Genomic DNA, 27,801 nt, shown 5'->3' with positions numbered 1-27,801 from the left:
CTTTGCCCTGGGGAGGGAATCCATTGTCTGTCTGATTACCCATTCAGTCTCTTCAAAGGTTCACAGTGAATTCTCTAAGAGATCAGCAGACAAAGAAAGGACTTTGGGATAAATAACCTGAGTTTAAGGCCAGGTCTATACTAAAAAGATAGGTTGACCCAGCTGCATTGCTCAGGGGTATGAAAAATCCACACCCCTGATCACTGTATAGACAACAGAAGGTCAGTGGAAGAATTTTTCCATTGACCTAGCTGCCACCTCTTGGGGAGGTGGATTAATTAGTGTCAGGAGACAGGTTTCAGAGTGGTAGCCATGTTAGTCTGTATCAGCAAAAACAACAAGGAGACCTTGTGGGCACCTTGGAGACTAAGAAATTTATTTGGGCATAAGCTTTCGTGGACTAAAACCCACTTCATCAGATGCATGGAGTGAAAAATACATGTGCTATAATATATATTCTGCTTACTGTATTTTTCACTCCATGCATCTGATGAAATGGATTTTAGCCCATGAGCGCTTATGCCCAAATAAACTTGTTAGTCTCTAAGGTGCCACAAGGACTCCTCGTTGTTTTTAGTGTCAGGAGAATCCCTCCCATCACTGAAGTGGCTATGCTGAGGCGCTATAGTAGTTTATGTTGCTTTAGCTTTAAGTGTAGACAAGCCCTAATACTTAGTGCCTTCTTTCCAATCCAGCAAAGGGACAGGATCTCTGGTCCCTGGAAGGTCCCTATTCTTATGGAAGGATTTTTGCCTACTGAAGATCCATAAAATTGGGTTCCCCTTCTGAACAATGCCTATGGTGAACTTAAAATCACAGGAAATCCTATGTGGGGGTTTGGAGGACTGCTCCAGCTAGAGCCGATGTTGGAATTGGGGTGGGGTAAGGTAAGGTAATCTCTTGTACACTAATTAGCATGTGTGTAGGTTCTTGTATTGGTTTTAATGTTTTCTCTGTAGTGCTTTTATTACCTTAATAAAACAGGCTTGCTTAGAGAACGCTGTGTGGTAACATAAGCAGGGCAATTACTCTCTGTCCTGGTCTCTGAGGAGAGAAGTGAAGCAGGCTGCTTTAGGCAGACTGTTTTTTGCTGGGAGTAACACTGAAGGCAAGGAACTGATCAGCTAGGAAATACTCTGATCAGAAGGGAGAGAGAGACAGATCTCCATCCAAGAGAGGCAATGGCTAGGGAGCCCCTTGCTGGACCATTGAAGGAAAATGCCAGATGTTGTTGTCCTGAACTGTGACTGTGCCCAGTCCTGCAAACCCTACTCAGGTGCTCACTCCCTCAGAAATAGCCATGTAATAGGTTGCAGGAGCAGGCCCTCCCAAGGGGAAACCCGTTTCTTTTCTTAGCAGCCACAGGCAGACTCATGGGTCTGTCCCTTCCTCTCTTTCAAGCCATTCCCACATACACCTGGAGAGGCCATTTTCTTATATTGCTTTAAAGGTGTTTTTAATACCAATTTATGATCCTTGGTTCTGGCTGTGGCAGATAAAGAGGAAAGGATCTGAAAACTTGACAGACAACCGCTTAAATTCTGTTGCAAGCCTAGGATTTCACACTTATTTGCCAAAGCTTTTCAGTTTCCATCCGTCTATCTATAGCCTCTAGAGAAGAAGGGACTTTTGAGAATGAAAAGTAAAACAGGAAATAGGGCTGTCAGATTAAAAAGCAAACTTCAGCTCATCAGCAATACCAAGCAATCATACTTTCTAATTTGCTATTTCATTATGTTCAGTTATCACCAGAGCCAGAAAGGAACAGACAGACACTGTCCAGTGTTTTGGCTTTTATTGAGACATGATTTTCTTCTTTTCATATAACTTATCTAATTAAAATATTAATCTCCATAGTTACCACAAAAAAGTAACATAGAAAATTGTATATACACAGTTGGGGACCAAAGTACAAATGCAAGTCAGCACAACTCTCCCTCCTGCCCACATCACTCATCCCACCCAGCCAAAGCACTCAAGGGGAGGGGAGGGGGAGGCGGAGAAAGGAGGCGTTGGGTCCTGGATGGTTTCTTTGCACCCAGTATAGCACAGAAAATTGCACAAGTTTAACATGTTGAATGCTGGAAGAGATTGGAAACTGAGCAAGCAATTTTACTCTACAGCTGGCTTAGTTTGTGTCTTACCAAAATAATTCCTCCCCCTCCGTAAAAGGCGTTCAAATTCTTTCAGCCTGGGAGATTTAGTGTCTGACTGAAAAAAAGAAACCACCTTGCAGGGGAGTGTTGGTCTCATACGAAGAAGGATCTGCTCCTCATTGAGGAAGTGGGTTGAAATGTTATGGGATGAGAAGCAACAATATTTGTATTGCATCTTTCCCCACTAATCCACCAAAATAGGCTAAACTACTGACAGATGACAGGGTCTGCAATGAGAGAACTGGTTTTAATGGGATGATGTACCCACAGTCCAGATATGGATATCTAACTGTAATAATGCTAGGTAGCAATTTAATGGTGCCCGAGAGGATTCTCAAGGTTCTTTAGAAGTGGCTCCACCATGGCCCAGACACAGATGAGTCTTCCCTTTTCCCCACACCCCAAGTAAAAAACAGAAATAAATGGTAGCACAGCAGTTGGCAGAAGATTATATATTGTTACCTAATTAAAAATACAGCAAATTAAATACAGCAAAATGCAAGAGCAAAAAGGCATTATTTTACAGCACAGTACACACTGAAATGCCGCACAGTAACAGGATTAAAGCGTCTGGGACTTTAACAAATTTACGGCACACAAGATTCTGAGAAAACTCTTCCAAGATCTTCAAAATTAAAAATAAGAAGTGGGGCTTTCATGATGTTCAAATGCCTAAATAGAAAGCTTTCCCCCCCACCCACCCAAGTCCTCTGTGGTATACGCTTCACAGCAAAGTTCCCTCAGGCCAGCATATATGGCCAAGTCCACTTGTTCAGGGTTTTCCAGTCAAGAAAATATGGTCATGTCGTTAGGCAGCTACCACCAAGAGCAGCAGCCAGCACTGCCTCCTTTCCTACAAGGAGAGCAGAATGTCCTACGGAGTCAGAGACAGCAGTTGCATTTAGGAGCACTTCAAATGGGTCTTAGACCTGGACAGTTTCCATTTCCAGATCCAGTTATAGAGCCCATCAGATAGGCTTGATCCATCAACAGCAGGACAGGTTCCCTCAGAGCACTACCAGCTCTTACCCAGTCCAACCTCTGCTAGCAGTCCTCCAGGTAAACTTGCTTTCACATCTGTCGAGACAGATTCAGTGCTTGTGCTGAAGGATTTTATAACCTAGAGTGACTTCCTAGTAGTGTCGCTCACTTGAAACTGTGCCAGAAGCAGCTGCGGCCACAGTGAAATTCTGCTCATTTAACTGAAGTCACAGTCCCAACATCCTTACCCATGACCACCTTCATGATGGAGTTTCGCGCCAAAGTTCCCTGGTTACTTTTCAACCAATCTCAACAGAGGCCGCTGACTCAAAGGTAAAATCTCACCCCTCCCTTTCACAGCTGGGATTTTCCCCTCAGACATCAGGTGCAATCGCCATGTGTTTTGAATTTGTATTGTAGAGTTTGCACCAACATAAGACATGATTCACTTTCCCCATGAAGTGGTTTTACTTTAAAAAAAAAAAACAAAAACAAAAAAAACACTAAAGCTTTTGCTTTTTCCAGCAATAATTTACAGGGGAAAAGGCAGGATTTAAGTGACAGCTTTTAGACACACAAAATCCTTTCCAATGCTGTGTGATGCTTGGGAAACTAGATAAAACTGCTGCCTTCTGCTAAAAGAAAACCAATTCCTTCATTGGTTTTGTTAAAATTGTTCTGGCTTCCAGAGTCCGATCTAAAACCAAAAGGGCGATTAAAATTTCAATTTTGGCACAGTGATATTTCTCCCAAAAGAATTCTCGTGTTTTTCCAATACACCGAAGAAGAAGAGAACAGCGGGAGAAGGGTCCTCAGAATTCGCACACAACAGTTTAAGCATCTGTACAAGGAAATCAGAGAGGTTGAGAGCTGGGATTCATGAACGTACACAACTGGAGAGTGATGCCTCAGACCCAACCAGCCTGCTGAAGGACTGGCGAGCAGACTGGCCTCCAGCATTACCTGTTCCGGATAGGACTTGACATGTAGTGGGCAAGAAATCAAGGAAGAGTCTCCCATTGTAACAGCGTCCACATGGAGGGAAGGGGCTCCAACTCAAGTCACCGGGAAAGAGACAGGGTCCTTCTACCAGGACTGGGGTGAGGGTGGGGGGGTGACAAATAATATCTGGGGGAAATATTAATTAAAACCATTTTGTAAATTTATTAAGAGGTTAAATAGCAACATCAGTCTCTGGACCTTCCCTTCTCAGCAGATACCAAGACTTCACATTTTCTGAAGGTTTCATAATTCTGAACGTGGTGGTTTTGATAGAAATTGGGGGCAAGGCAGGGGAGGTAGAGAAAGGGACAGGAGGGCTGGCTTGAAAAATACTGTGCTGTCATCCTTGTGCAGGTTTTTTAAGCCTCTCACAGCTGCTGCAGCCTCCATGGAGCATACTGAGGAAAGGACTCGGAGCTCCTTGGGTGCCTTCCTTCCCCTCCACCTTCAATGCCGCTCCCCCACAAGAGAGGAATTCCCATCTCTCTCCTGAGCAGCTTATCTTCGAGAGAACCTGTTTTTGAATGCTTTGATAGTCTTCGCCATCATGGGTGCAATTTCTGAAACAAAGGGAAAAAAAACCAGAACTAAGAGTAGTGGTACAAAGAGTCACAAGAACAGAGAACTGGTTACCTAGTTGCAGCTCTCATGATCCCACTGGCATCCAAGTAGCACAAGCCAACGTTGTAGCTTCCAGTTCTATTGGCTGAGACGTGGAGAAGACCTATTGGGATCTTCTATTTCAGCCCCAGGCCAGTAAAGAATTGCTCCCTACAATACATTCCCCAGTGCTTTATCCAGTCTAGTTTTACATGATTCAAGTTAGAGTCCTGCAAATCTGCAGATATCCGCAAACCATGTTTGTGGATGGGATGCGGATACAAAATTGTGTATCTGTGCAGGGCTCTAATTCAAGCAATGGGGTTTTCACTGCCTCCTGGGAGGCTATGCAATGGTCTGATCATCATTGGGAAAAGCAAGGCCCCAACGTGGTGGAAAAGGGATTGAACTAACTAGGAGCCATACAGTCCAAGGTTCACCCATCCTCCCCCTACTAACCGTGCAATATCAGCATCTGCTAATGCTGCCTTTAAAAGAAAGGCTGGCCAGCATGCCAGAGGATTTTGAACAGCTTTAAATTTTTGGGAGCATTCAAATCGTGCCACACTCAGAATTTTCCAAAGAGTAGCAGACGTAGTAGCTCCGACTAAGAACCTCAGCTGGTCTACTAGATCTTTCCACTGATAACACGGCAAACCTGTGAAAGGCATTTACCCTCCTCATTTGTTGGCCATAAATCTCAGGTGCCTATCAAGGTGATATCTAAGCAGCAAACATGGCAATGTCGCTCAGCGGGCATCTTCCTTCTGCCAGTTTTTTTCTCTCCCCCTCCTCCTCCTCTCCATGGTGAGCTACCCATGAGAGGGATGCAGTTATCCACGGAAGATTAACAAAAGCGGTGGGATTTGCATTTTAAGCTGAACATACTCAGGGCTGCGCTCAGTCCGTGACCACAATCCAACAAACCTCACTTAAATCTGAGACTAAATTCCAGCCTATTTTTGTGAATAGGTTTAGTGAAAGCACCTGCCACTGCTGAATATTTCAGACACCCAAGATATAGGAATTTATCCTTGCAAGACCCCTCTGAGACAGGTCGGTATTGTCAGTTTTACAGACAGGGAAACTGAGGCAGAGAAATTGACTTCCCCCAAGTTTGCCCAGGAAACATATGGCAGAGGTGGGTAATGAAACCAAGTCTCTGCGTCCACCACAAGACCATTTCTAAAGCTTTGCAGCAATCTGAACCATTTCTGCCACCCTTCCCTTTAACAGGAGGGTTGGAAAAGGAACCCCCCTCTCTAGAGTCATCCCCCTGCTAACCCTGTATCGATCTCTTCCATGCAGGGTCAGTCAGTGGTTAAAGCTCATAGTAACGATAGCTAGAAATAACCAGCGCAGACAGTGATGCCTGCATAACTCACTCTTCACTGGTGGTTTCCTGGGGTCATAGCCGGAGGTGGCGCTGCCTGGAGATGGGCCAGAATGGGCGCTGCTAGTGCTGGGCCCATCGTAGGACTGCTCCTCCTCGGGCTGGGCATAACTTCTCCCCGGGGTGAACAGGACTGGTTTTATCCTGCAATTCAGAGAAACGTGGAGGAGCTACAAACAGTTCCAATGACGGAAGCAATTCATTTCTGTGCCATGCGTGGGTAGCGGCTGGGTCGATACGCTCTTCTCTCTGTCCCACACAACTTGCTGCACACCTGAGGTGGAGCTCCCCAGCATCATGACTGAACTGCACTTATTACCTCGCAAACAATTCGTCTTCAGCTGTCCAGTGAACGGGGGATCATTAGCCCCATTTCACAGATTAGGAAACAGGGACAGAGATTAAGTGTCTTGCCCAAAGCTACAGAGTCAGACAGTCGAGGAGCCAAGATTAAAACTGGCTCCTAGTCCAGTGCTCGAACATTAGACCAGGCCACGCTCAGCACTGTGTATAGCATTCCGACACGTTCAATGGCTGCCAAGGAACATTCCACAGATAGAAGGGACCTGAGAAGTTTTTCCCAGCCCAGGCCTGTGCTGCAGGGTCCCAGTGTCTCCTGCCAGAACTGATGACCTAAGTTACTCCTGCAGCAAACCAGGGAACTGGGAGAGCTTAAACTCAAGAGCTTGGCAGGTGAGATAGATGCTTGTCTATTGTTTTTAGATTTATTCACATGCCAGCGATTGCTAATGAGTAGCAAACCTCTCCCTCCCCTTTAGTCACAGTGGGAAGTATCTAAAGGCAGGGGGAACCTCCTTTCTCCTGTTCCCTTTCCTCCAGCCTCCATAATACAGCAGGGATTCTTTGTGCTCAGGAGACAACCTGCTGGGTTTCTCCCACTGCCCAGCACCCTAAGGAAAGGTTCTGACCGGACAGGTTGGGGAGGTTTAAGACTCACTTGATCTTCTCTGGTACAGCAGCTCCTCCAGTTCCAAATTTCTCTTGTCTCCTCCGCACATCCCGAGGTGGCTTTGCTGCTGAATTGACGAATGCCATCTTGGCCACTCTGCCTGCAGAAGGAGAGAAAACACACCCCTTAGGATCCAGCCACAAGTGGGTCCTCTGAACTCACTGTCACAAAGCACCGATCCCACCTCCATGCTCTCTGGTGGAAGCATCGGCCACCACATCCTCACCCTTTCACTGCATTACATGGGGCAGAGTTCCCTCCCTGACCCTGTACCCCTCTGCTACCGAGCTTCATACTTGAAAGAGGCCAGACTGATAGATCTGTGGAGAGAGAATTTCAAAACAGCCCTGGAGTGCCCTATCAATAACTTCAATTCCAACCTGGGGGAGCTACCCTAGGAACGAAATGAGATTTTAGTCTCCGTGACCTCTGATGTCCCCACAGGGAGGGACAGTAGCTGGTTTTGCTATGGAACAAATCTCTTAGGAACTGAACTGAGGTTTGCAAAGTCATTTAAGTGGGCCCACATTGCAGACAACAGTGATTTGGGACAGCTTCTAACCGAGGCCCAATTTGAACCAGCCACCTAGACAGACATCCTTTCCTTTTAACTCCAGCACGAAGAATCACAACCCACCCCATTCACCAGTCCCTCTCCCTTCTGGTCGCCCCCGCATCACCCAGTGCCTGCTTTACCTTTGGGTTTGTTGGCATGAGCTGAGCGGATGTTCTGTGTTAACATGAGCAGCCGCTGTTCTCGGGCATCATGGAGTCGGAGGTACATCTCCCTCCAGGACTCAAACTCTTCTGGCTTCTCCTTCTTGAAGTCCCGGATGCAGTGATTCTGCCACAGCTGATCCGTGTCCTCAATTAAAACCTGGAGACAGACCCACGAGTTACCTTAGACACAGTTTCCTGGGCTCTCTCCAGAGAGCACAAGCTCAGACCTTTAACCCACGGGTCACCTAGTGGCCCTCCTCCCTTCACATACCATTACCCCTAGTGCTATTAAGTAGTTCACAAGTCTAGCATGTCCCAGCTACATGAATCAAGCAGTGAGGTAATGACTCTTCTCAAGAAGTTCCGCTAGGTTCCCTATTACACTCAGCTCATCCCAGTTTACGGGGTTGTGTCATGCTGCCCTCCTGCCATGCTCATCCAGTAGACTGCAGGGACCTTAGGCAAAGGGCAGAATTTCACAGTAGCCTCAGTACTTAAGTCTATTCGCCCCCTATGGGGCAGTTACCTATTTCACATCAGCACAGCAAAGGGCCAGAGCATTAGCCCAAAGGTGCAGTGTGAAAACCCCGTTGCCTTCCAAAAAGTAGAGCTGGAAACTTGGCCACGGCAAAGGAGGAGTCTATACCACTGGCTAGGCTCTTCTCAAATGAAAGAGCATCTGCTTTAATGCAATCTGCTCCTCCCAGCTGGATTCAGAAGCACTGTGATTAGCTTATAAGGAGTTCCAGGCCAGATCCTCCACTGGTCTTTACAAGGGCATGTGCTATCCCTCCTGCATGATGGGAAATCATGGTGTGCTGCAGGGAAGCAGGCTGCCAATGTATTTCGCTCTCATGTTATCTTTGGTGGGCAGGGGAAAGAGAAGGAAGTGGTGGCATTCCTCTTTCCTCTGACTCTCACCGTGATTTACACTGGAACGGTACCACCAGATGCTAGCATGAGCAGAAGTGGAGCCATCTCCAAGCCTCAGCTGCCGATGCTGCAGTTGGTTGCCCTGAACTAACAGACGTGGCAAGCACCACGCACCTCCGTAGGAGCGGTCAGGGTGTTCAGCACCAATCCGCCTCCCGAGATTAATGTAACCAGAGTAAACAAGGAGGCAGGACCTCAATACTACTTAGAAGGAAGTGGGGGATGCCAAAACCCATGACCAGGCTAGGGGTGCTCCTGAAAGACACCTGGGTCACCAGCTCAGAGCTGGGAGCTCTGTCAGTCTCATTACCCACTCAGCAGCTGGGCCTGGTGCTATGAACACTGGCTTCCTGCAGTGCAAAGCAACAAGTAAGATTATCCACTGCCAAAGACCTGGGACACAGCCAGCCACATTTAGTTCAAAACCAGAACATTTTCAGCCTCACAAGACACCTTCCCTATCAGGCAAAACCCTCCTGGCATTCTGAACCTCTTGCTGTTAGTGCAACTGCATATTGGGTTGTATTCACATGCAGCTCTGAGAAGCCAACCACATGCTCCTAGCACAGTGAGGGTAAGCACCATGCTGGGAGATCCCAATAGGTGGCCTGGCAAACCATTGCCACTGAGGGAAAACTGGTTTCGGGTCCAAATTCCAGAGAGCCTGGAAGCTGAGGGAGCATGAAGGAGATACAGATTTCAAGAGAGACAGGAAATGGCTGATGAGCCCCAGTAGCCTGGGACCCAACCAAGGCTGATTTTAACACTAACCCCTGTCAGAAGCACCTCATCTGTGGTGTGGGATATCCTGGTGTGAAAATGAGCCAGAAAGAGTTAAGCAACCAGCAGGCTAACGTGACCCAGATCAACCTTTAAGAACATATTAGAGAAGAACTGACATGGTAAACAGGGCCATTTCTTGTAGACGGTTATCAAAGCCATGTTAGATAGATCAGAGTGCTCGAAACTTTGTATGGTCAAAGAATTAGAAGTAAATACTAATTGTATTTGTCTGTGTTTTCCTATATCTGTTAGAAACTTCACAATGTGATCTCATTAACTGATAGATGATAAACTTCTCTTCCCATCTGTTACTATGTTCTATTAATTTAGAGATCAAAAGGGAATATTAATATTTAGATGAAACTTGGGTGTAATATCGTCTATATTTCTCTTTGAAGTTGTAGTACATTGTCTATGAACTACTTGAATGGATAATTACCTTTTGCTGATGAATACAACTAATTACTTGTGTACACATAGGAAATAGGAGGTTTTGCTTCAAAGCCACAATGTTTAGTACCTATTCTTCACCCAGCGAATACCTGCTGTGCTACCTGATGTCAAGAGGCTAGCACAGCCTGCCAGAGATCTATAAAAGAACTCTGTCATCTCAAATCTGCCTGAACCTTATCAGGGGAGGTTTTGAGTTGCAAGACTGGGAAGCTGATGCCCTATTTGGATTACTCTGCTATTTCTCAGGGAAGAATGTATACAGCCTCTGCATAGGGACTGCCTGTTGGATTATAACTGATTGAACTGATTCTGAAAGAACATTTTGCAACTCAGCAGCTCATCATCTCTACTATGAAACTGACCTAAGAACTTTATTCATATCTGTATGTATAATGATCTTTTAACCATAATCACTCTTTTTAATAAATCTTAGTTTAGTTAATAAGTGGCTGTATGAGTGTATTTGGGTAAAGTATGAAATGTTCATTGACCTGGTGGGCAGTATGTCTGATCCCTTGGGATTGGTAGAATTTTATATATGGTGAACAAGATTTTAAATAATCCTCATCATATTTGACTTGGCTGTCTGGGTGGAAGCCCAGGGCTGGATTGCTTTAAGGAAGCTGTATTTTTGGCTTCTGGGTAACCAGTAAGATATTGCAGAAGCTGTTTTGTTGCTGGCTTGGTGAATCTAATTATTAGAATAATCCACCAGTTTTGGGGATTGTCTGCCCCATTCTTTGCCGTTTGCCCTGCTTGAGCAATCGCAGGATGGCCCTTCCAGGCAACACGGTCACACCAGAAATACTGGCTGCTGACGGGGAAGCGAGGCTCGGTGGCAGGAGATAAATTGTGACCAGAATGAAGAGTTGGGTGACCTCTCCCAAAGTCTTTCAGCCATCGTCCACGTCTTTTCCTCCCAGTGAAGACAGAATGTTACCCGTGCATGGAAATATCAGCATTCCCCTCCTGCCCATCTCCCGCCTCTGAGTTGGAGACACCTACGTGATTACATTCCTCAATGCGATACAGTTGATCAGGGGTGCATCTCTCCAATACTGGCTCCAACACTGAAAAAGGAACTCCACCGACTTCATAGATTGCTACAGGAGAGTGAGAGAGAGAGCGCGAGAGAGAGACCAATAGTGTTTATTTGACTCCTTTCAGCATGAGGGAAAGTGGTTAACAGAGCTTACTGGTAAACACATGGGTCATTGCAGCCACCAGAGAGATGCAGAAGACCACGGCATCTGTTAAACAGCTCACAGCAATACTACCCAGCAGTTTAAAACAGGAAGGGCAGGAAAGAGGAATATACCGTATCCACCTGCTGCAGAGAGAATTTACAGGCAGCAGAATTTGAGCAAGTCATTGGGCCCGATACCTCTATTCCTGCAAAAGAGTGCTATGGGTAATCTTAACCATATGTGGTCACTTGTCACCTCCCTAGTCAAAACCCCAATTCTGTGCCTTATTTCTAACAGTGCAGTGCTCTCCAGACGTAAGCTGGGGCACTGGTTCAGTACTGACACAGAGGAAGAACACCCTCCATCAATTCCTGCAGCACTAGTACTCCTCTGCAGTCTCCCATCCAAGTACTAGCCTAACCCATTCCTGCTTAGCTTGCTAAGTGATTTGACTGTAAAGTGTAGAAAGCCAGGTGCTCCCTGGAGATATAAAAGCAGGTTAACAACTCACTGCACCGCATGACACCTATGAGTAGCATTCCACTGGTATTCAGAACTAGTCAGCAGAAGCACAGAACTTCTCCTCACACTGACAGTGGATGATTACACCTTTAAAGCAAAGCAGGAGTGATACTCACAGTCAATATTGTTGTTGAGGACTCTGATGCACTGCTCATATAGAGACATCATCTTGGGGAGGTAGGCAGATTTAGAACCCGAATACACTTGCATCTTGGAATTCAGCCTGCGTCCTGTAAAGCCAGCCTCACCCTCCTCAATGGGCGAGGACACTGCTGTGGTCAGAGGACAGGTGGGAAAGAAAAGAAACAAGACCGGCATCATGGTTTCACCTGAGTGCTAAGAGCATCCTGAACTGCAGAGCAAGTCCTGAGCAATTATTGAGACAGATCAAGGTTAATACAGCAGGCTCAGAGGCACATGAGTAGCCTGGTCAGCCGACCTCTGATGTGACTGCAGCCCCTTTACTTGTGCCTGAATTGAGTCATGCGCCAAAGGACACATAATCAAAGCTCATGCTTCAGAATGAGCCAACCACTTCAGGGTCAGGAAGGACTCTCCCCTGTCCCTCCCAAAATGTACAAAGTGGGGAGGAGGGGAGTCATCTTCTGCTGAAAGATCAGGTTTTGGCCCCTGCCAGAGGCAGAACAGTGGCCCCTAAGAATATAAGGCCTTAAGTCCCTGAGCTTTGCACTGGTACTGAGGCTGGATAGGGAGAGGTCACACAAAGTGAATCACAGGGACATACTGGATTCTGCACATGGAGGTTAATCATACCAAAATCTCCCTCCTCCTCTACCCCCCCCAAAAAGCACCCAAGGATTCTTCCAGTCCCAAAGATTCTGCCCCATCCCCTGACCAGCACATACTTTTCCTCTTTGTCTGAGAGAAGGTAATCAACTCGAGAGAGGGAAGTGGGCGATAATTTGCCTGAATTGCAGGCAAAGGGATATCTGGTAACGTTGGCATCACATCAATGGGGATCTGGAGGGAGAGAAATCACAAAACTGAACAGAGATAAAAGGAGGGAGATAACATGCACAGAAGCTGGTAGGATGTATTCATTTAAAACAGTTTAATAACCCACATGACGATGATCAGCCTGCACCAGAGCATAGCCTCGGGCTGAGATTTCAATCCTGTCCATGTTATCGCTGGATGAGCCCAAGGCAATTTCAGCACAGAACACAAGCATGAGCCTCCTAGCATCCCCACACTCACTAACATGAGAGTCACTCATACCGGTATATGCTACAGAGTATTGTGCTCAATGACGCTAGTAAGAAGCCAAGTGCGGGATGGATCATCTCACCCAACAGCAGAAATGTCACTCAGAAGGAGGCATTACCGAATGTGGTCCCATGGAGTACCTGATGGGACATCCCCACGTATCAGGTTTCACAGCCCCACAGAACACCAGCCCTATGCTAAATTCAGTATCTCAGATGGCAAAGAGGACATGAATTAATCCTAAGCACCTGCCAAGTAGGGCAGAGAATCCCTGGTATGGAAGGTGGCACTTACCAATGTCAGTTTGTTCATATTCAGACTCTCTGAGATCTTACCTTTTTCGGTTTGGATGTCCCAGATTGCTTCTTCTCTGCCCTTTTCTCGCTTGTCTGCTTGTGACTTGTGTTCTTTCGGCTCGAGTCTGAGCTCTTGGTACTGGCTTTAGACCCATTTTGCTTGCCATGCCCTCTGTTTCTCTCAGGGACTGGAGGAGCAGGGGGTTTAACCACTTTTTTCTTCTTTTTCTGGGGCTGGTCATAGCTGAGGTATGACTCAAAGGACATTTTAGGCTGCTCATATTCATCCTCCACTTCCACCTCCCCAAAACTCGGTGAGAAACCCACAGATTTTTTGTCTGAGTCAGAGGCTTTGGATTTGCCCTCAGTAGTCTTTAAGCTGCTAGAAAGCCCCTTCTCTTTGCTCCTGTTTGAGGAGTTACCCTCTAACTTCCGTTTCTCCCGATCCATGTTGGATATCTCCAGGCTTAGCCTGGACTTTTCCAGTTTGGCTCTCTCAGAGTCCCGGTGTTTTTGCTTCTTATGGTTGTCAACAGCCTCCTCCAAGTGAGGTTGTGACTTTTCCTTCCTGGAGCCACCACTTTCTCTGTTCTTCTCTCTCTTGGTGCTGTCTAAAGTCCTGAGCTTCTCCTTGCTGCCACCTGCTGAGGGAGCCTCTCGGACCTGCTCCTTGAAAGAGGACTTGTGCAGTCTTTCTGGGCTAAAGGCAGAGGTCCTCACCTCCCCCTTGGTGTCCAGTCGCTGCTTCTCCTTGTGAGAGGACTTGTGCTCTTTGCTCCGAGTCAGGTTTCCTTTGTCTTGGGATTCGCTGGGATTCCTTTCGTGGCTTCCCACCAGCTTGTCCTGAAAGCTCTGGCCTTTATTAGCTTTCCGATGAAACACTGTCTGCTCCACCTCTTGTTCCTCAGAGGCAGAGTGATCCATGTACAGTTCCTGAGGGCTCTCTCTCAGCTCAGGTGACAGAGCGTGCCCATAGTCCGAGTATTCCTGATCTGAGGAGTGCACTGGGGAAGCTCTGCCCCAGCCCTTGTCCTCCTGGCTGCCATAGCTGATGGCCTCATGGGCTCTCTCAGGCTCTGAATACCTTTTGGCCTTCTTCTCTCTGTAGTTTGGCTCATATGATTGGCTGCAGGAAGGCTGGAATGCTTCCGAGTAATCCTGCTCAGCTTCCTCATCCTCTTTTGGGGAAGGCTCTCGCTGCCGTTTCCTAGAGTTGCTTCTCTCATAGTCACGTTCTTCTGAATCAATGTTATTTCTAAGAGATACAAAGACAACCCAATAGTTAGACAAAAACCCATCAACAAGAATAAAAGGAACGACTTCCTGAGGACATTACGTATGGGAACCAGGTACACAGAAGAATAAGAGTGTCTGGAGGCTGAACATAGTAAAAACATTGATGATTCTTTCCTGCACAATGTTCAGGGCTTTAGTGGTAGTGTCTCCAGTACAGAAATCTTCAAGTCCTAACTAACCAGGACTGAAGATTTCCCAGCAATCTGGGAGAGTGCAAAGCAGCTCAAGACAGAGGAAGAATGCATGGGGCCATACTGGGCTACATTCTCCTAATTACATACACTGGCATGCAGGGCTACAGCAGCCGTTACAATCCAATCTCTAGTACCACAGAGTCATGAGTTAGGCCACAGAAGAGGTCAATTCAATCAGCCAATCCTTCTCCCTGGAGCCACAGCACTGTTCCTACAACAAACTTGCTAGTATTAACCAAAGGGCTGAGTTTTCGTAACAGCTGTTTTCGTTGGCTCACCGAAAGAGGATTTCCACACTGCTTTGTACCTATAGTTTCCTCTCTAGTTTTACAACATTAGGGAAGTGAGATGTAGGGTTTGTCTCCTGCTTTCTTGAAGACATTTTCTAGGCGTCTAGTATCTCTCTCCCTCCATCACACTACCATTTCTTGAAAGAAAAACTTTACTCCGACCTGAAACTGCAGTAGTCAGCAACTCTGTGGCCACTGTAGGCAGGAAACTTACCCCACAATGAGGTAAGCACTTCATGCAGAGTTATCGCTCTGATGTTATGAGTATTTTGAAGCTTTAGCCTTATTTCCAAGGCCACAGAAATCTAGCATCACCTCCACTGGGAGATTTAATGCAGCTTATCCAGCGAGACAAATGGATAGGCTAGCTTACCGCTCTACTTCTTGAGGGACTGGCACCAGCTTCTTCCATCTGGCTACTAGGTTCTTGGCAAAGTCTCCCACCAGCTCATGTTTCCGTAAGCCATTCACAGTCTTCCCTACACCAGTCTCCTGCAAGAAAGATGCAAGACATCAGCTGATCTCTGCAAACCAGTCAGTCTCAGCATTGGTCATCCTAAAACAGGTTTGTCAAAGTCAAACTACCAGATCCACTTGGTTACCCAGAACCCTCAAGTTAACAGCCTCAAGAAAGCTAGACTAAATTTAACTGTTTCAATGCTACCTAAACATACCAGATACACAGGCAAAGTGTCCTTCTATTGCATCACCAGCTTCCAATTTGGCAACAGAAAGAGAGCGGCCACAGCAAGAGTTCACACCAGGCCATGTTAGAGTTGCTATGAAACTCTTTTTTACTAAAAGGGTTTAATAAAAAGATCTGGAATTCCACCAAGCTCCGATGACAGATTCAGGAGGGGAGCAGCAACAAAATAAGTGCGAACTCAAATAGTCTGTTTTCAAGCAAATGCCCTTAAGAATATACGATAAGCAGAATGGTTTCGCTCAAATTTCTTCCAGGAGGTGTCAGTGTTTAAGAAGACAGAACTCAACGCTCATCAACCAATCCAAGAATGCTGATGAGATCATCATGGTGCAACGGAGAGATGGCCAAAGCAATTGAGTGTTTAGGGTAGGAATTGTACCAGACTTGTGCTCAATATTTAGTAAAGAGAAAGAAATTCACATTCAGTTGATTGTGAAGAGTCAGAAATGTTCCAACACAGTGCTAGGAGGTCATCTGTCAGATAAGTCACAGGAAAAAGGGTCATGACCACTTTCAGATACAGATTTTAAGTAGGGCTTACAAGCGATTAAAAAAATTACAAGTATTGTAATGCAATCTCTTTATTGTGAAAGTTGAATCCCCCCCCCAAAAAAACTGCATTCAAAAATAAAACAATGTAAAACTTTAGAGCCTACAAGTCCACTCAGTCCTACTTCTTGTTCAGCCAATCGCTCAGACAAACAAGTTTGTTTTCATTTGCAGGAGATAATGTTGCCCACTTCTTGTTTACAATGTCATCTGAAAGTGAGAACAAGTATTTGCATAGTGCTGTTGTAGCCGGCGTCATAAGATATTTACGTGCCAGATGCGCTAAAGATTCTTATGTCCCTTCATGCTTCAACCACCATTCCATAGGACATGCGTCCATGCTGATGACGGGTTCTGCTCGATAACAGTTCAAAGCAGTGCAGACCAACACATGTTCATTTTCATCATCTCAGTCAGATGCCACCAGCAGAAGGCTGATTTTCTTTTTTGGTGATTCAGGTTCTGTAGTTTCAACATCGGAGTGTTGCTCTTTTAAGACTTCCGAAAGCATGCTCCACACCTCATCCCTCTCAGATTTTGGAAGGCACTTCAGATTCTTCAAGCCTGGGTCAAGTGTTGTAGCTATCTTTAGAAATCTCACATTGGTACCTTCTTTGCATTTTGTCAAATCTGCAGCGAGTGTTCTTAAAACCATCATCATCTGCTGGATCATCATCCGAGATATGCTATAACATGAAATATATGGCAGAATGCGGGTAAAACAGAGCCAGAGATATACAATTCTCCCCCAAGGAGTTCAGTCAAAAATGTAATTAATGCATTTTTTTTTAAATGAGCATCATCCGTATGGAAGCATGTCCTCTGGAATGGTGGCCGAAGCTGAAGGGGCATATGAATGTTTAGCATATCTGGCACATAAATACCTTGCTGTGTTGGTTACAAAAGTGCCATGCGAATGCCTGTTCTCACTTTCAGGTGACATTGTAAATAAGAAGCAGGCAGCAGTATCTCCTGCAAATGCAAACAAACTTGTTTGTCTTAGCGATTGACTGAACAAGAAGCAGGACTGAGTGGACTGGTAGGCTCTCAAGTTTTACATTGTTTTGGTTTTGAGTGCAGTTATGTAACAAAACAAAATCTACATTTGTAAGTTGCACTTTCATGATAAAGAGATTGCACTACAGTACTTGTATGAGGTGAACTGAAAAATACTATTTCTTTTGTTTATCTTTTTACAGTGAAAATATTTGTAACAAATAATATAAAGTGAGCACTGTACACTTTGTATTCTGGGTTGTTATTGAAATAAATATATTTGAAAATGTACAAAAAAATCCGCAAATATTTAATAAATTTCAATTGGTATTCTATTGTTTAACAGTGCATTTAAAACTGCGATTAATCACAATTAATTTTTTTTCAGTTAATCGCATGGGTTAACTGCGATTAATCAACAGCCCTAATTTTAAGGTCTTGAGGCCATTACGATAATCTACTCTGAACCTCCTGTACAACAGGCCAATATCCACCCAGGGATTCCAGCATCAAGCCCTATAACTTGTGATTGAACTAGATCATCTGTTTTAGAAAGAGATCCAATCTTGGTTTAATGACTCCAAGTGATGGAGTATTCATCACATCCCTGGGTAATCAACTGCAATGGTTGATCACTTTTAATTTACACCTTGTTTCCAATTTGATGCTGATTTCAGCTTCACTTGTCTTTAGCCCTACATGGCATTTTCCATAAGAACTGAGCGTTGGATATTTCCAATATCCTAGTCACATTTCAATTTAGGGAGACATTTTGTTACTCTGTTCCATGAAAGGTACCATAAAAATATAAGATTGTTATAGTTCTTACCACAAGGATGTCAACCGTGATAGGCAACTCAGAAAGTCTCTTCAGACTTTTCAGCAGCTGCAGAGACAACAAGGGAAGTGTTTAGACTTATCATACTAATCACATACTGAGATTAGAAAGGAAGAAAATTCTGCACTGTATGGGAGTTTATTAGAGATGTCTGAGCAACAAACTTCTCTAAACTCATATCCACAAACAGCTGTTATCTGACTTCAAATCAAGCTACTAAGGTGGTGAACATGTAGAGGACTGATTCAAAGAAATATAACGTTTTGTTGCAGAAAGAGAGGGGAAGTCTGCAAGGCAGCAGCACTACGGATGCATCAAAGGTTAATTTGCACTGCTGTCATTTGAGAATCTCAAAGTGCAACCCCTCAGACAGAGACAAACACCTACAAGATCTCTATCAAACGTTCTTACAACTACAATACCCACCTGCTGAAGTGAAGCAACAGATTGACAGAGCCAGAAGAGTACCCAGAAGTCACCTACTACAGGACAGGCCCAACAAAGAAAGTAACAGAACGCCACTAGCCGTCACCTTCAGCCCCCGTCTAAAACCTGTCCAGGGCATCCTCAAGGGTCTACAACCTACCCTGAACGATGCTCCCTCACTCTCACAGACCTTAGGAGACAGGCCAGTCCTTGCTTACAGACAGCCCCCCAACCTGAAGCAAATACTCATCAGCAACCATACACCACACAACAAAACCACTAACCCAGGAACCTATCTTTGCAACAAAGCCCATTGCCAACTGTGTCCACATATCTATTCAGGGGACACCATCATAAGACCTAATCTCATCAGCCACACTATCAGAGGCTCGTTCACCTGCACATCTACCAATGTGATACATGCCAGCAATGCTCCTCTGCCATGTACATTGGCCAAACTGGACAGTCTCTACATAGAAGAATAAATGGACACAAATCAGACGTCAAGAATTATAACATTCAAAAACCAGTCGGAGAACACTTCAATTTCCCTGGTCACTCTATTACAGACCTAAAAGTCGCAATATTACAACAACAAAAACTTCAAAAACAGACTCCAACGAGAGACTGCTGAATTGGAATTAATTTGCAAACTGGACACCATTAAATTAGGCTTGAATAAAGACTGGGAGTGGATGGGTCATTACACAAAGTAAAACTATTTCCACATGCTTATTCCCCCCCCCCCCACTGTTACTCACACCTTCTTGTCAACTGTTGGAAGCCATCCTGATTATCACTACAAAAGGTTTTTTTCTCCTGCTGATAATAGTTTACCTTAATTGATCACTCTCGTTATAGTGTGTATGGCAACACCCATTTTTTCGTGTTGTGTGTGTGTGTGTGTGTGTCTTCCTACTGTATTTTCCACGGCATGCATCCGATGAAGTGGGTTTTAGGCCACAAAAGCTTATGCTCAAATAAATTTGTTCGTCTCTAAGGTGCCACAAGTACGCCTCGTTCTTTTTGCTGATACAGACTAACACGGCTGCTACTCTGAAACCTGTCAAAGTGCACTGTAAGCATTAAGTCGCAGCACTTCTGTGAAGTATTATCTCCACTCTACTCATGGACAATGGAAACACTGATGAGATTATCCAGAGTCACACAGCAAGTTTGTAAAAGGAATGGATATAAAACCCAGGGCCAGCATTTTCAGAAGTGTCCAGTGATTTTTGATGCCCATCTTGGGATCTCTTCAAGGGCACTTTCTGAAAATCAATTTATTAGAGCATAAGCTTTCGTGAGCTACAGCTCACTTCATCGGATGCTCCGATGAAGCATCCGATGAAGTGAGCTGTAGCTCACGAAAGCTTATGCTCTAATAAATTGGTTAGTCTCTAAGGTGCCACAAGTCCTCCTTTTCTTTTTGCGAATACAGACTAACACGGCTGTTACTCTGAAACCTTTCTGAAAATCGTGCCTGAGCACCCACCCTCCAACAATCAGGCCCCTTTCAAAAGTCTGAGTGTTCAGCATCTAAAATCGAGACACTATCATAGCACCTATACACTCCCATCATAGCTCAGAGCTCAGTTGTTTTGTGTGCTATACAAACACAAAAGACGATGACATCCATGACCCAGAAGCACTTACCTTTAAAATTAACATTAATTTTGGGGTGTAATTAGACATTCTACTAACCTCAGCCATTAAAAGTATCCTTCCAGTGCCAGATTATAAAACTTATACATTGATCACTGAACAAAATAAGTTTTGACATATATTTGAAAGACGCTTTGACTTCCCAAAACTTAACATAAGAAAAGCAGAAGTTCATCTATCCTAAAGAACTAATGGGATGGCTTCTGCTCACTACAGAGGGCTGATCACCACTTCTCCATGGTTGAAGGTTAATTTGTCTGTTGGTCTCAAAGTATTTAAACCAACCGTGGCTTTTTAGCACCGTTGTTCTGAAATACTGAAGGGGACACTGAATTATCCCACATGTGCTCCAACAATAATTAACTGATTCTTAAATTCACCCTCCCTGCTAACCCACCCAGATTATACATCCAGGTGAAGGAACCCCATTGGATCATGAGGTCTGGAGCCTGGATATCAAGCTTTGGGATGGAAGTTATACCTCCATTTTTGACTGATTGGTCTTGTTGATGTAAATCCTTTTGTCATCTGCTGTCCCAAGATAACTCCTTTCATATCGTTTAGATTGCTGCGAATTAAGTAGCAGGTGCTACTGTCGAGTAACAACGTTCCTTCTTCCTTCACCCCAGCTCTATTATCATGACACTCCTCAGTAGATAGTTTGGGGGAAACAAGGGGCTACTGAGCCCTAGTCTGTTGCTGCTCCACACAAGGATCTCTGATAAAACTGGGCACCAACACCACAGGTCAAGTTTGCATCTCACATTTGATGGCCTAGAAATAAGTGCTACCTAAGTACAACCAAGAAGAGTAACCAATCCTCTTGCAGATCACAGCAATGGAACAAGATACTCTAATCACTCCCTCTAGTTACAGAGAAGACAATATTTTTAAAAGGGTCCCAAATAAATCAGATAGGAAGTTGCCATCTGCAGGGCCGGCTCCAGCGTTTTTGCCACCCCAAGCAGCAAACAAAACAAAAAACCTTGCCACCGAACACGCAGGCGGAGTGATGGTGCGGCCGCTGAACTGCTGCCAGCGACCGAAGAGTTGCATCCCCGCCGCCGAACTGCCACCAAGCATGAAACGTGCTGTGATGGAGCGGCTGCCGAGGGCGGAATGCCGCCCCAGAGCCCAACCTCCTGCCGCCCCTTTACATTTGCCGCCCCAAGCACCTGCTTGGTTCGCTGGTGCCTGGAGCCGGCCCTGCCATGTTGACAGTTTGAGTACGACATAGGGAATGCATCTCCCATTGGAATAAGCTCTGCATTCCTTAAGGCAGTGGTGGACAACCTGTGGCCTGCAGGCAGCCCATCAGGGTAATCTGCTGGCAGGCCGTGCAAATGTAAACAAACTGCCTGGCAGCCTGCCAGTGGATTACCCACCACTGCCTTAAGGTCTACATCAGAGGGCTGTACAATTGCAGTGTCAACTAAGACACCAATGTCAGTTAAGGAATCACAGCAAATTGTAGATGGAGAGATATTGGAACCATTCAGACAATTGCTTGGACATTTAGGATTGTTCCCCATTGTACATTTCCTAGGGGTTCGGCCTATCTAATTTCAAACCTCTCAGGCAATGGAACATCCACCACTTCCCTGCGGAGACTATACAGACACCTAAAAGACCCCACTATTAGAATGTTTTCCCCTTTATATTTACTCCAAGTTCTCTCTTTAATTTCATCCCAGTTGTGTTCTAATTATACTTCCTTGTAGCATACTCAGCAATTCCTCTCACTTCTTGGTTATTTGTAGCTTTTAGGGCCCTATCTTGATAAGCAAAAAGGGTGCATTTTTCAATCACAGTTTGGAAAACATGCTTGGAAAAACTCCTGTGTTAAGATTTGAGGGCTCTTTCAATCATGCTAAGCTAACCCGAATTGATATAACAATTGAATCACATCCTTCCTTGCCCATCAAGGCAGGGCCTAGCTTTCAATGTGTACATATATAAAGACATGTTATATGCTGTTTTCATAATCTGTAATTCAGAAGGTTTTCCAGCTGAGTTGCAAATTTTTAAATGAACACTGTCAGACGCAAGACTTTCTTTTGGTTACTTCTGTCGCCAACAGCACCTTAGGGTACATCCACACTATGAAGACTATACTGACATAGCCCAATAGCGTAGATAAAGCCTATACAAACAGAACGGGTTTATCTGTCAGTATAGGAACACCACCCTTCCTTGAAGTCAGCTCTGTCAACAGAAACCTTCTTTCATGACACAGCAGCATCTACCATGGGGGTGATGTCAGCATAGCTATGACTGTCAGGGTGTTTTTTTCCCCCACACCCCTGACCGATGTAGCTATGCCAATATAACTTTTCAGTGTTGACCAGGCCTTAGGTTGCTAAAACAGTTCTCTGTAATAGTCAAACTCACTTATCATTATATACATTACTTGCTTATTTACCACTGTCCAAGGAGAATGAATCACAAAACAGTTTCAGTCTTGTGCCTAGACTGAATGACCTCTGGAGCAGGGAGACTGTATTCAGGTGTGTTTTTACAGCACATTTGTGGCCTTTAGGTACCACAAAACAAAACGACTTTCATTCCCAAGTCTCATGCCCTACCACAATGCTTCTGTTGAAAACATGTGTGGAGAAAGTTTAAACAAAGCTTTTGGATTTTTTGCTTAATAAACTTGAGCCTAATCTAACAGGTACCCACCTATGAAGTAGTACTGTGAAGCACCATATTGTTTATTTTAATTGAACCGCTCATTTTCCTTTTTAATGTTTTTTAAATAACCAGACCATTGCAATGCTAACAAGGCATATATATTTCAGATTATTGCAGCATAGCTTGTCTCCATTCTCTTCAACAACATTTTATGTTGCTTGTCTGTTCCCCTCTCTCCTTTCAGCAGAAAACAAGCAGTTTTGAAGGGACACAAAATACACAATACAGCTCCAGTGTAACTGTTTTAGAGTTTTCACTCCCTGCACTGGAAAATATGATTGCTTCCAACCCATGACAACAGCATTCAAAGTCTCCCACAGAGCGCTCTGTGCCAGCACTCTGAGGTTGTCGCAAAAAATAATATTAATACTTAGCACGTTTTAGCAGTAGAACTCAGAGCACTTTACAAGAGTGGATAAACATTGTTATTCCCATATTCTAGATAAGCTGGGCCACCAGCCAGTAACCAGATGCTTTCGAGGACGGTCCAAGAAACCTTGAGCTAGACAGCGATGTCTCAGTTTCCCCATTTGTAAAATAGAGCTAACACTCTCAGAAAGGTGTTTTGAGGGTTAATGTTACTAACACCCTGAAACAATGAGTGCTATGAAAAGTGTATAGCATATTAACTCCAGACAGAAGTAACAAGAAAATAAACCCCATAAAAATGCAATTTTCTCACTGTATCACTGATGCATGTGCACAAAAAGAGATCTGACCTATAAAGACCATGAGTAATAATGTCTTGCAATGCCAAAATGAGTTGTCACACACAGTAGATTGTGTAGATCTTCATAGTATAAACTTACCTCTATCTTACATGATTTGATGAGCAGTGAAATAGATAAAACTTCAAGTCTCAACATCAGCTCTCCTTGAACATCTGAGTTAGCACTCTGAGATGAGTGGGACAGTTCATATCTCTCAGAGTTAAGGCTGTTTTACTCAGTTTCTTGCACTAATTAGTTTAAAAGGAGATTTAATTCTACCAGTGCAAAATGTGTATGTAGACCAGCACTTACTGTTTTAGATTTTGCAGATGCAGAAAACCAAGTGCATGCATTTCCACAGTAACAGATAGATACTTCCCCCACCCCGATCCTGCCCCCCAATGAAAACTTGGATTCTAGAGAACAAGGTAGCAGCATAAGTGAGGTGCCAGTACACAGACTCAGTCAGAGTCCTGAATTTACAGATGGAGAAGAGGCACAGAAGCCTTGTCTATAGCAGGAATCATCAATTGTTGACAATGGGAACCAGCAATGGATGCAGCTGAATTGGTGCTAAACACAGTTTAACTGCAAGGACAGATCAGAGTGAACTGAGTTCAGCACTGTCTCATCTCCAACTGTTGCTGACAATGGATGTCCGCAACATAACTTTCCAAGTGGAGACAAAGCTATACCGGCTAAACAACTTGCCAGAGAACAGAGAGGGAATCTCCAAGTCAGAGCCAGAGTTAGAACCCAGGAGCTCTAGGCTTCCAGCTCAGGCCAGGACTGTCTAGAAAGAAGAGCCCACTGTAGCTTAAATGAAATTTCTTTAAATTCCCCTGAGCAGTATCAGCCGAACAGGCAAAGCTTTGGTTTACCATTGCCTTTCACTATGATCACACCCAGAATATTACATTAGGAATTACGGGTTTCCACCATAACTCTCAGCATCACTGGGGAAGGACCTTCCAGAAACAAGTTCCCTCAGCAGATCTATGTTATTTGTTTCAATAACTGCAGTCCATATCTAGGACATAAAAAAAAAAAACAACCACACATGCAGAATACCCATCCCAGAGGGGCAGGTATCCCCCTCGGAGTCCATTCTGAAATCCTATTGAATTTATTCCTTGTTTAAGAGTCTTTTTGTAGGATGCAAGTCAGGGACCCGGGAGTCTCCAGAGCCTACTTATTTGGTTAGGGCCTGGATATGGACCCCTTAAAAATATTGCAACCACACTCAGGACTGCTGCTGCAACTTCCCCACTGCTTGGCACATACTGAACCACTTGTGCGTTCAAACACATGTAGCCCACCGAAGGGTCATCCCCAGCAGGACCGCCCTCACTGCGATATCCCCCAGACCCAACTCCTCTCAGTCAGTTCCTCTTCTATGGCCCCCTCTGCTAGAGCCTCTCTCTCCTGGCCCCCTCCCCGTATATTCCCTATAGCTCCCCCAGAAGTCTTCTCAGGAGCTGAGCCAGCCCCCTTCTCTTGATCCCTTCTCCCCACGTCCCCAGCCTGGGACCCAGGAAAGTGGACCTCCATCGATCCCCTGGGGCCCTGGAATGGGACCCCAGCCCCCCTTCTCCCTCACAGCAGCCCTTAGAGGACAGCTCAGAAACTGTCCCTCCCCCGGATCCCTGCCCCCAGTGACCCTTGGAATGCCCCCCCTCCAACCCTCCCGACCCTGGATCCCGACCCCCCCCATTTGCCCCCAGGGACCCTTGGAATGCCCCCCCGCCAACCCTCCCGACCCTGGATCCCTGCCCCCCCCCATTTGCCCCCAGTGACCCTTGGAAGGGCCCCCCCAGCCCTCCCGACCCGGGATCCTCTGCCTGGCAGCGGCCCTCGGACGGCCCCTCACTCCCCCGTGTTCGCCTCAGTTCGGGGGTATTCGCGGGGGGCCCGCGCCCTCCCGCCCCGACACCCGCCGGAGGGGGCCCGGGCGCTCGCAGCCCCCAAGCCCGCCTCCCGCTCGCACCGCCCCCTCCCGTCGGCGCCGTTACCTTCTTAGGTTCCGAACTGCCCGAGAGTCGCGACTGCAGCTTCCCCACAACTTCCAGCACCGATTCCGCCATTTTTACTGCTGGAGAGGCCTCCGTGGCGGAAACGGCTTCACCGCCCACCGACAACACTGAGCTTCCCCGTCCGCCGCCGCCATCTTCGCTCCTGGCAGGAAACGGAAACCAGACGTCTGGTCAACAGCCAGTCGCCATCCTGGGTGCTGGCAGGACGCTACTGCGCCGAGAGGGATCAGCCGCCATTTTGGATACTGGCCATAAGCTTCTGTATTGAACGGACCCGCTGCCATCTTGGATATTGGCAAGAAGCTTCTGTGCTTAGGGGCAACCGCCATCTTGGTTGCTGGCAAGAGGCTTGTCTAGCACCATGGGCCACTGAGAGGCCAGCTACCCCCTTTCTATTGGTTTTTCAGTGGCTCCCTCACTGGGGACTATAAAGACAGGTGCCATCCCTCATACCCTATTGACCTGGGCACCAGGAGGCCCATATCTGCACTGCTGCCTTGTGCCCCCCCCCGTGCCGTGTCAGAGACTGAGTTCCCATGGCACCAATACACGGTGGCACCCCGGAACCCCCTGCGAGTGATTCCCGATAATGCGGTTCCCCCCCTCTTACAACACACAGTCTGGGGAGAGGTGGAGACTGTGGGTTTTGTGTAAGGGCTCGTAATGACCCCATGGCTCGGCAGGCGCAGGGATCATTACACACAGGCGTGGCGGACTTCGATTGGTTTCATCGTTTCGACACAGAGCATCAATGCTTTTTTTTTTTTTTTTAGATTTTTATTTTACTTAAATTTTCACAGTTGTGGGAAATTTGGTGTGTGTGGGGGTGGGTGTGGGGGGGTAATATCAGATAGTAATTGTTTCCTGACAGATTTAACAAGTTGAAACTTTATAACTGTTAAAACACAAAGTGTTAACATCACATGTCAAAATATACAAAGTAAAGATCCTGAACTCAAACCCTAATAAGCTCTCAAACAGCATTTTTTCTTACTTTGCCTACCTGTACATTGGTATTATTATCAATAGAAATATTTTTCATCGATGTGTGTGTGTACAGTGAAATTGACGTTTACCAACATTAACTGATAAAAATCTAATCCCTCCAAACCTAATTACATAGATTATATCAATAGCATTGGGTGCCAGTTACAGAATTATAGGTATCCAGGGAACAATGACAGAATTAGACACATTCAACCTAATCCTGTCATTGTATGTATCGATGCTCAGATCCAGAATTACACATATTGGGCATTGGGTTGTTCTAGGATTACAGATATTACTGCTCTGGTCCAGCAATTATATTCCCACACAAAAACCTATGCTAAGAAGGAGTCAGGGTTAAGAGTATGTATCAATAGCTAAAGGGTAAAAATAGGTTGTAATTATCTCAAAATCTTTTAAAACCCATGAAATTCAGAGTTAAGGTTACACTTAAAAAAATCTAAACATGTTAAAGTCAGAAATACTGTTAAAGCATCCAAACAAATTTAACTCAGCCCAATAATGACCCCATGAATGGTACAATTTACAATTAAGGGATTTTAATAGTTGTAGTACCAGACTAAATTAAACAAATTTTTAAAAGCAGATTACTTTTTTTCATATTTCCCTCATGGTGTTAATAATCATTAATAAAGTAGCTTAATGACACACTTAATTTCTTCAGGTACAGTCTGTGCACAAGATTTCAGTTAATCTTAACTATATGCAAAGTTTGAAGAGTCTGCTTTAGTCCATTGTTAAGATCATTCAGGACAAAGAAAAGTCTGACACAGATGTAACATTTCTTATCAAAATATATTTTAATTAATTTTAACTCTAAAGTAATTACATTATTGACTTGTAAATTCTCACAAAAATAATTCCGCACTCATAAAGTACATACTGTAAGACTGGGAAGAACACACTGTGGTTTTTATACAAAACAAGTTGATCGCTGCTTTAACTACAAAATGGAACTCAATCTTACAATTAAGTTGCAACCACTGATCCTCAGAGCATTACATGCTTAATGCCCATCAATGGGAGTTAGTAGGGTTGCCAACTCTCCAGGATTGTCCTGGAACCTCCAGGAATTAAAGATTAATCATGTGATGAAACCTCCAGGAATACATCCAACCAAAATAGGCAACTCTAGGAGTCAGGCACACCCAACTCCATATGTATAGGCATTCA

General features: G+C 45.1%; 1 protein-coding gene across 3 annotated transcripts; it reads right to left on the bottom strand.

Annotated features, from left to right (window-relative positions):
* Positions 1 to 1,780: 1,780 nt before the first annotated feature.
* Positions 1,781 to 25,899, bottom strand: ELOA (elongin A). Of its 3 annotated transcripts, none has more exons than XM_037881727.2 (11): positions 25,600 to 25,899; positions 18,084 to 18,140; positions 15,377 to 15,495; positions 13,263 to 14,478; positions 12,567 to 12,681; positions 11,817 to 11,972; positions 10,997 to 11,094; positions 7,799 to 7,979; positions 7,091 to 7,202; positions 6,125 to 6,276; positions 1,781 to 4,699 (listed from the first exon to the last, which is right to left on the bottom strand). In XM_037881727.2, the coding sequence occupies exons 1-11, from the start codon at positions 25,669 to 25,671 to the stop codon at positions 4,638 to 4,640; spliced, it is 2,340 nt and encodes a 779-aa protein (XP_037737655.1). In that variant the 5' UTR covers positions 25,672 to 25,899; the 3' UTR covers positions 1,781 to 4,637. The 3 variants fall into 3 exon arrangements, with proteins under 3 accessions (XP_037737655.1, XP_037737656.1, XP_037737657.1); XM_037881728.2 differs by having other exon boundaries at positions 11,817 to 11,969; positions 25,600 to 25,782; XM_037881729.2 differs by lacking the exon at positions 18,084 to 18,140 and having other exon boundaries at positions 25,600 to 25,780.
* Between the last annotated feature and the right edge of the window lie 1,902 nt (positions 25,900 to 27,801).

The sequence above is a fragment of the Chelonia mydas genome, chromosome 19, assembly GCF_015237465.2.
Source record: "Chelonia mydas isolate rCheMyd1 chromosome 19, rCheMyd1.pri.v2, whole genome shotgun sequence".
Classification (NCBI taxonomy): Eukaryota; Metazoa; Chordata; order Testudines; family Cheloniidae; genus Chelonia; species Chelonia mydas.
This window is presented reverse-complemented; position numbering and strand designations above follow the sequence as displayed.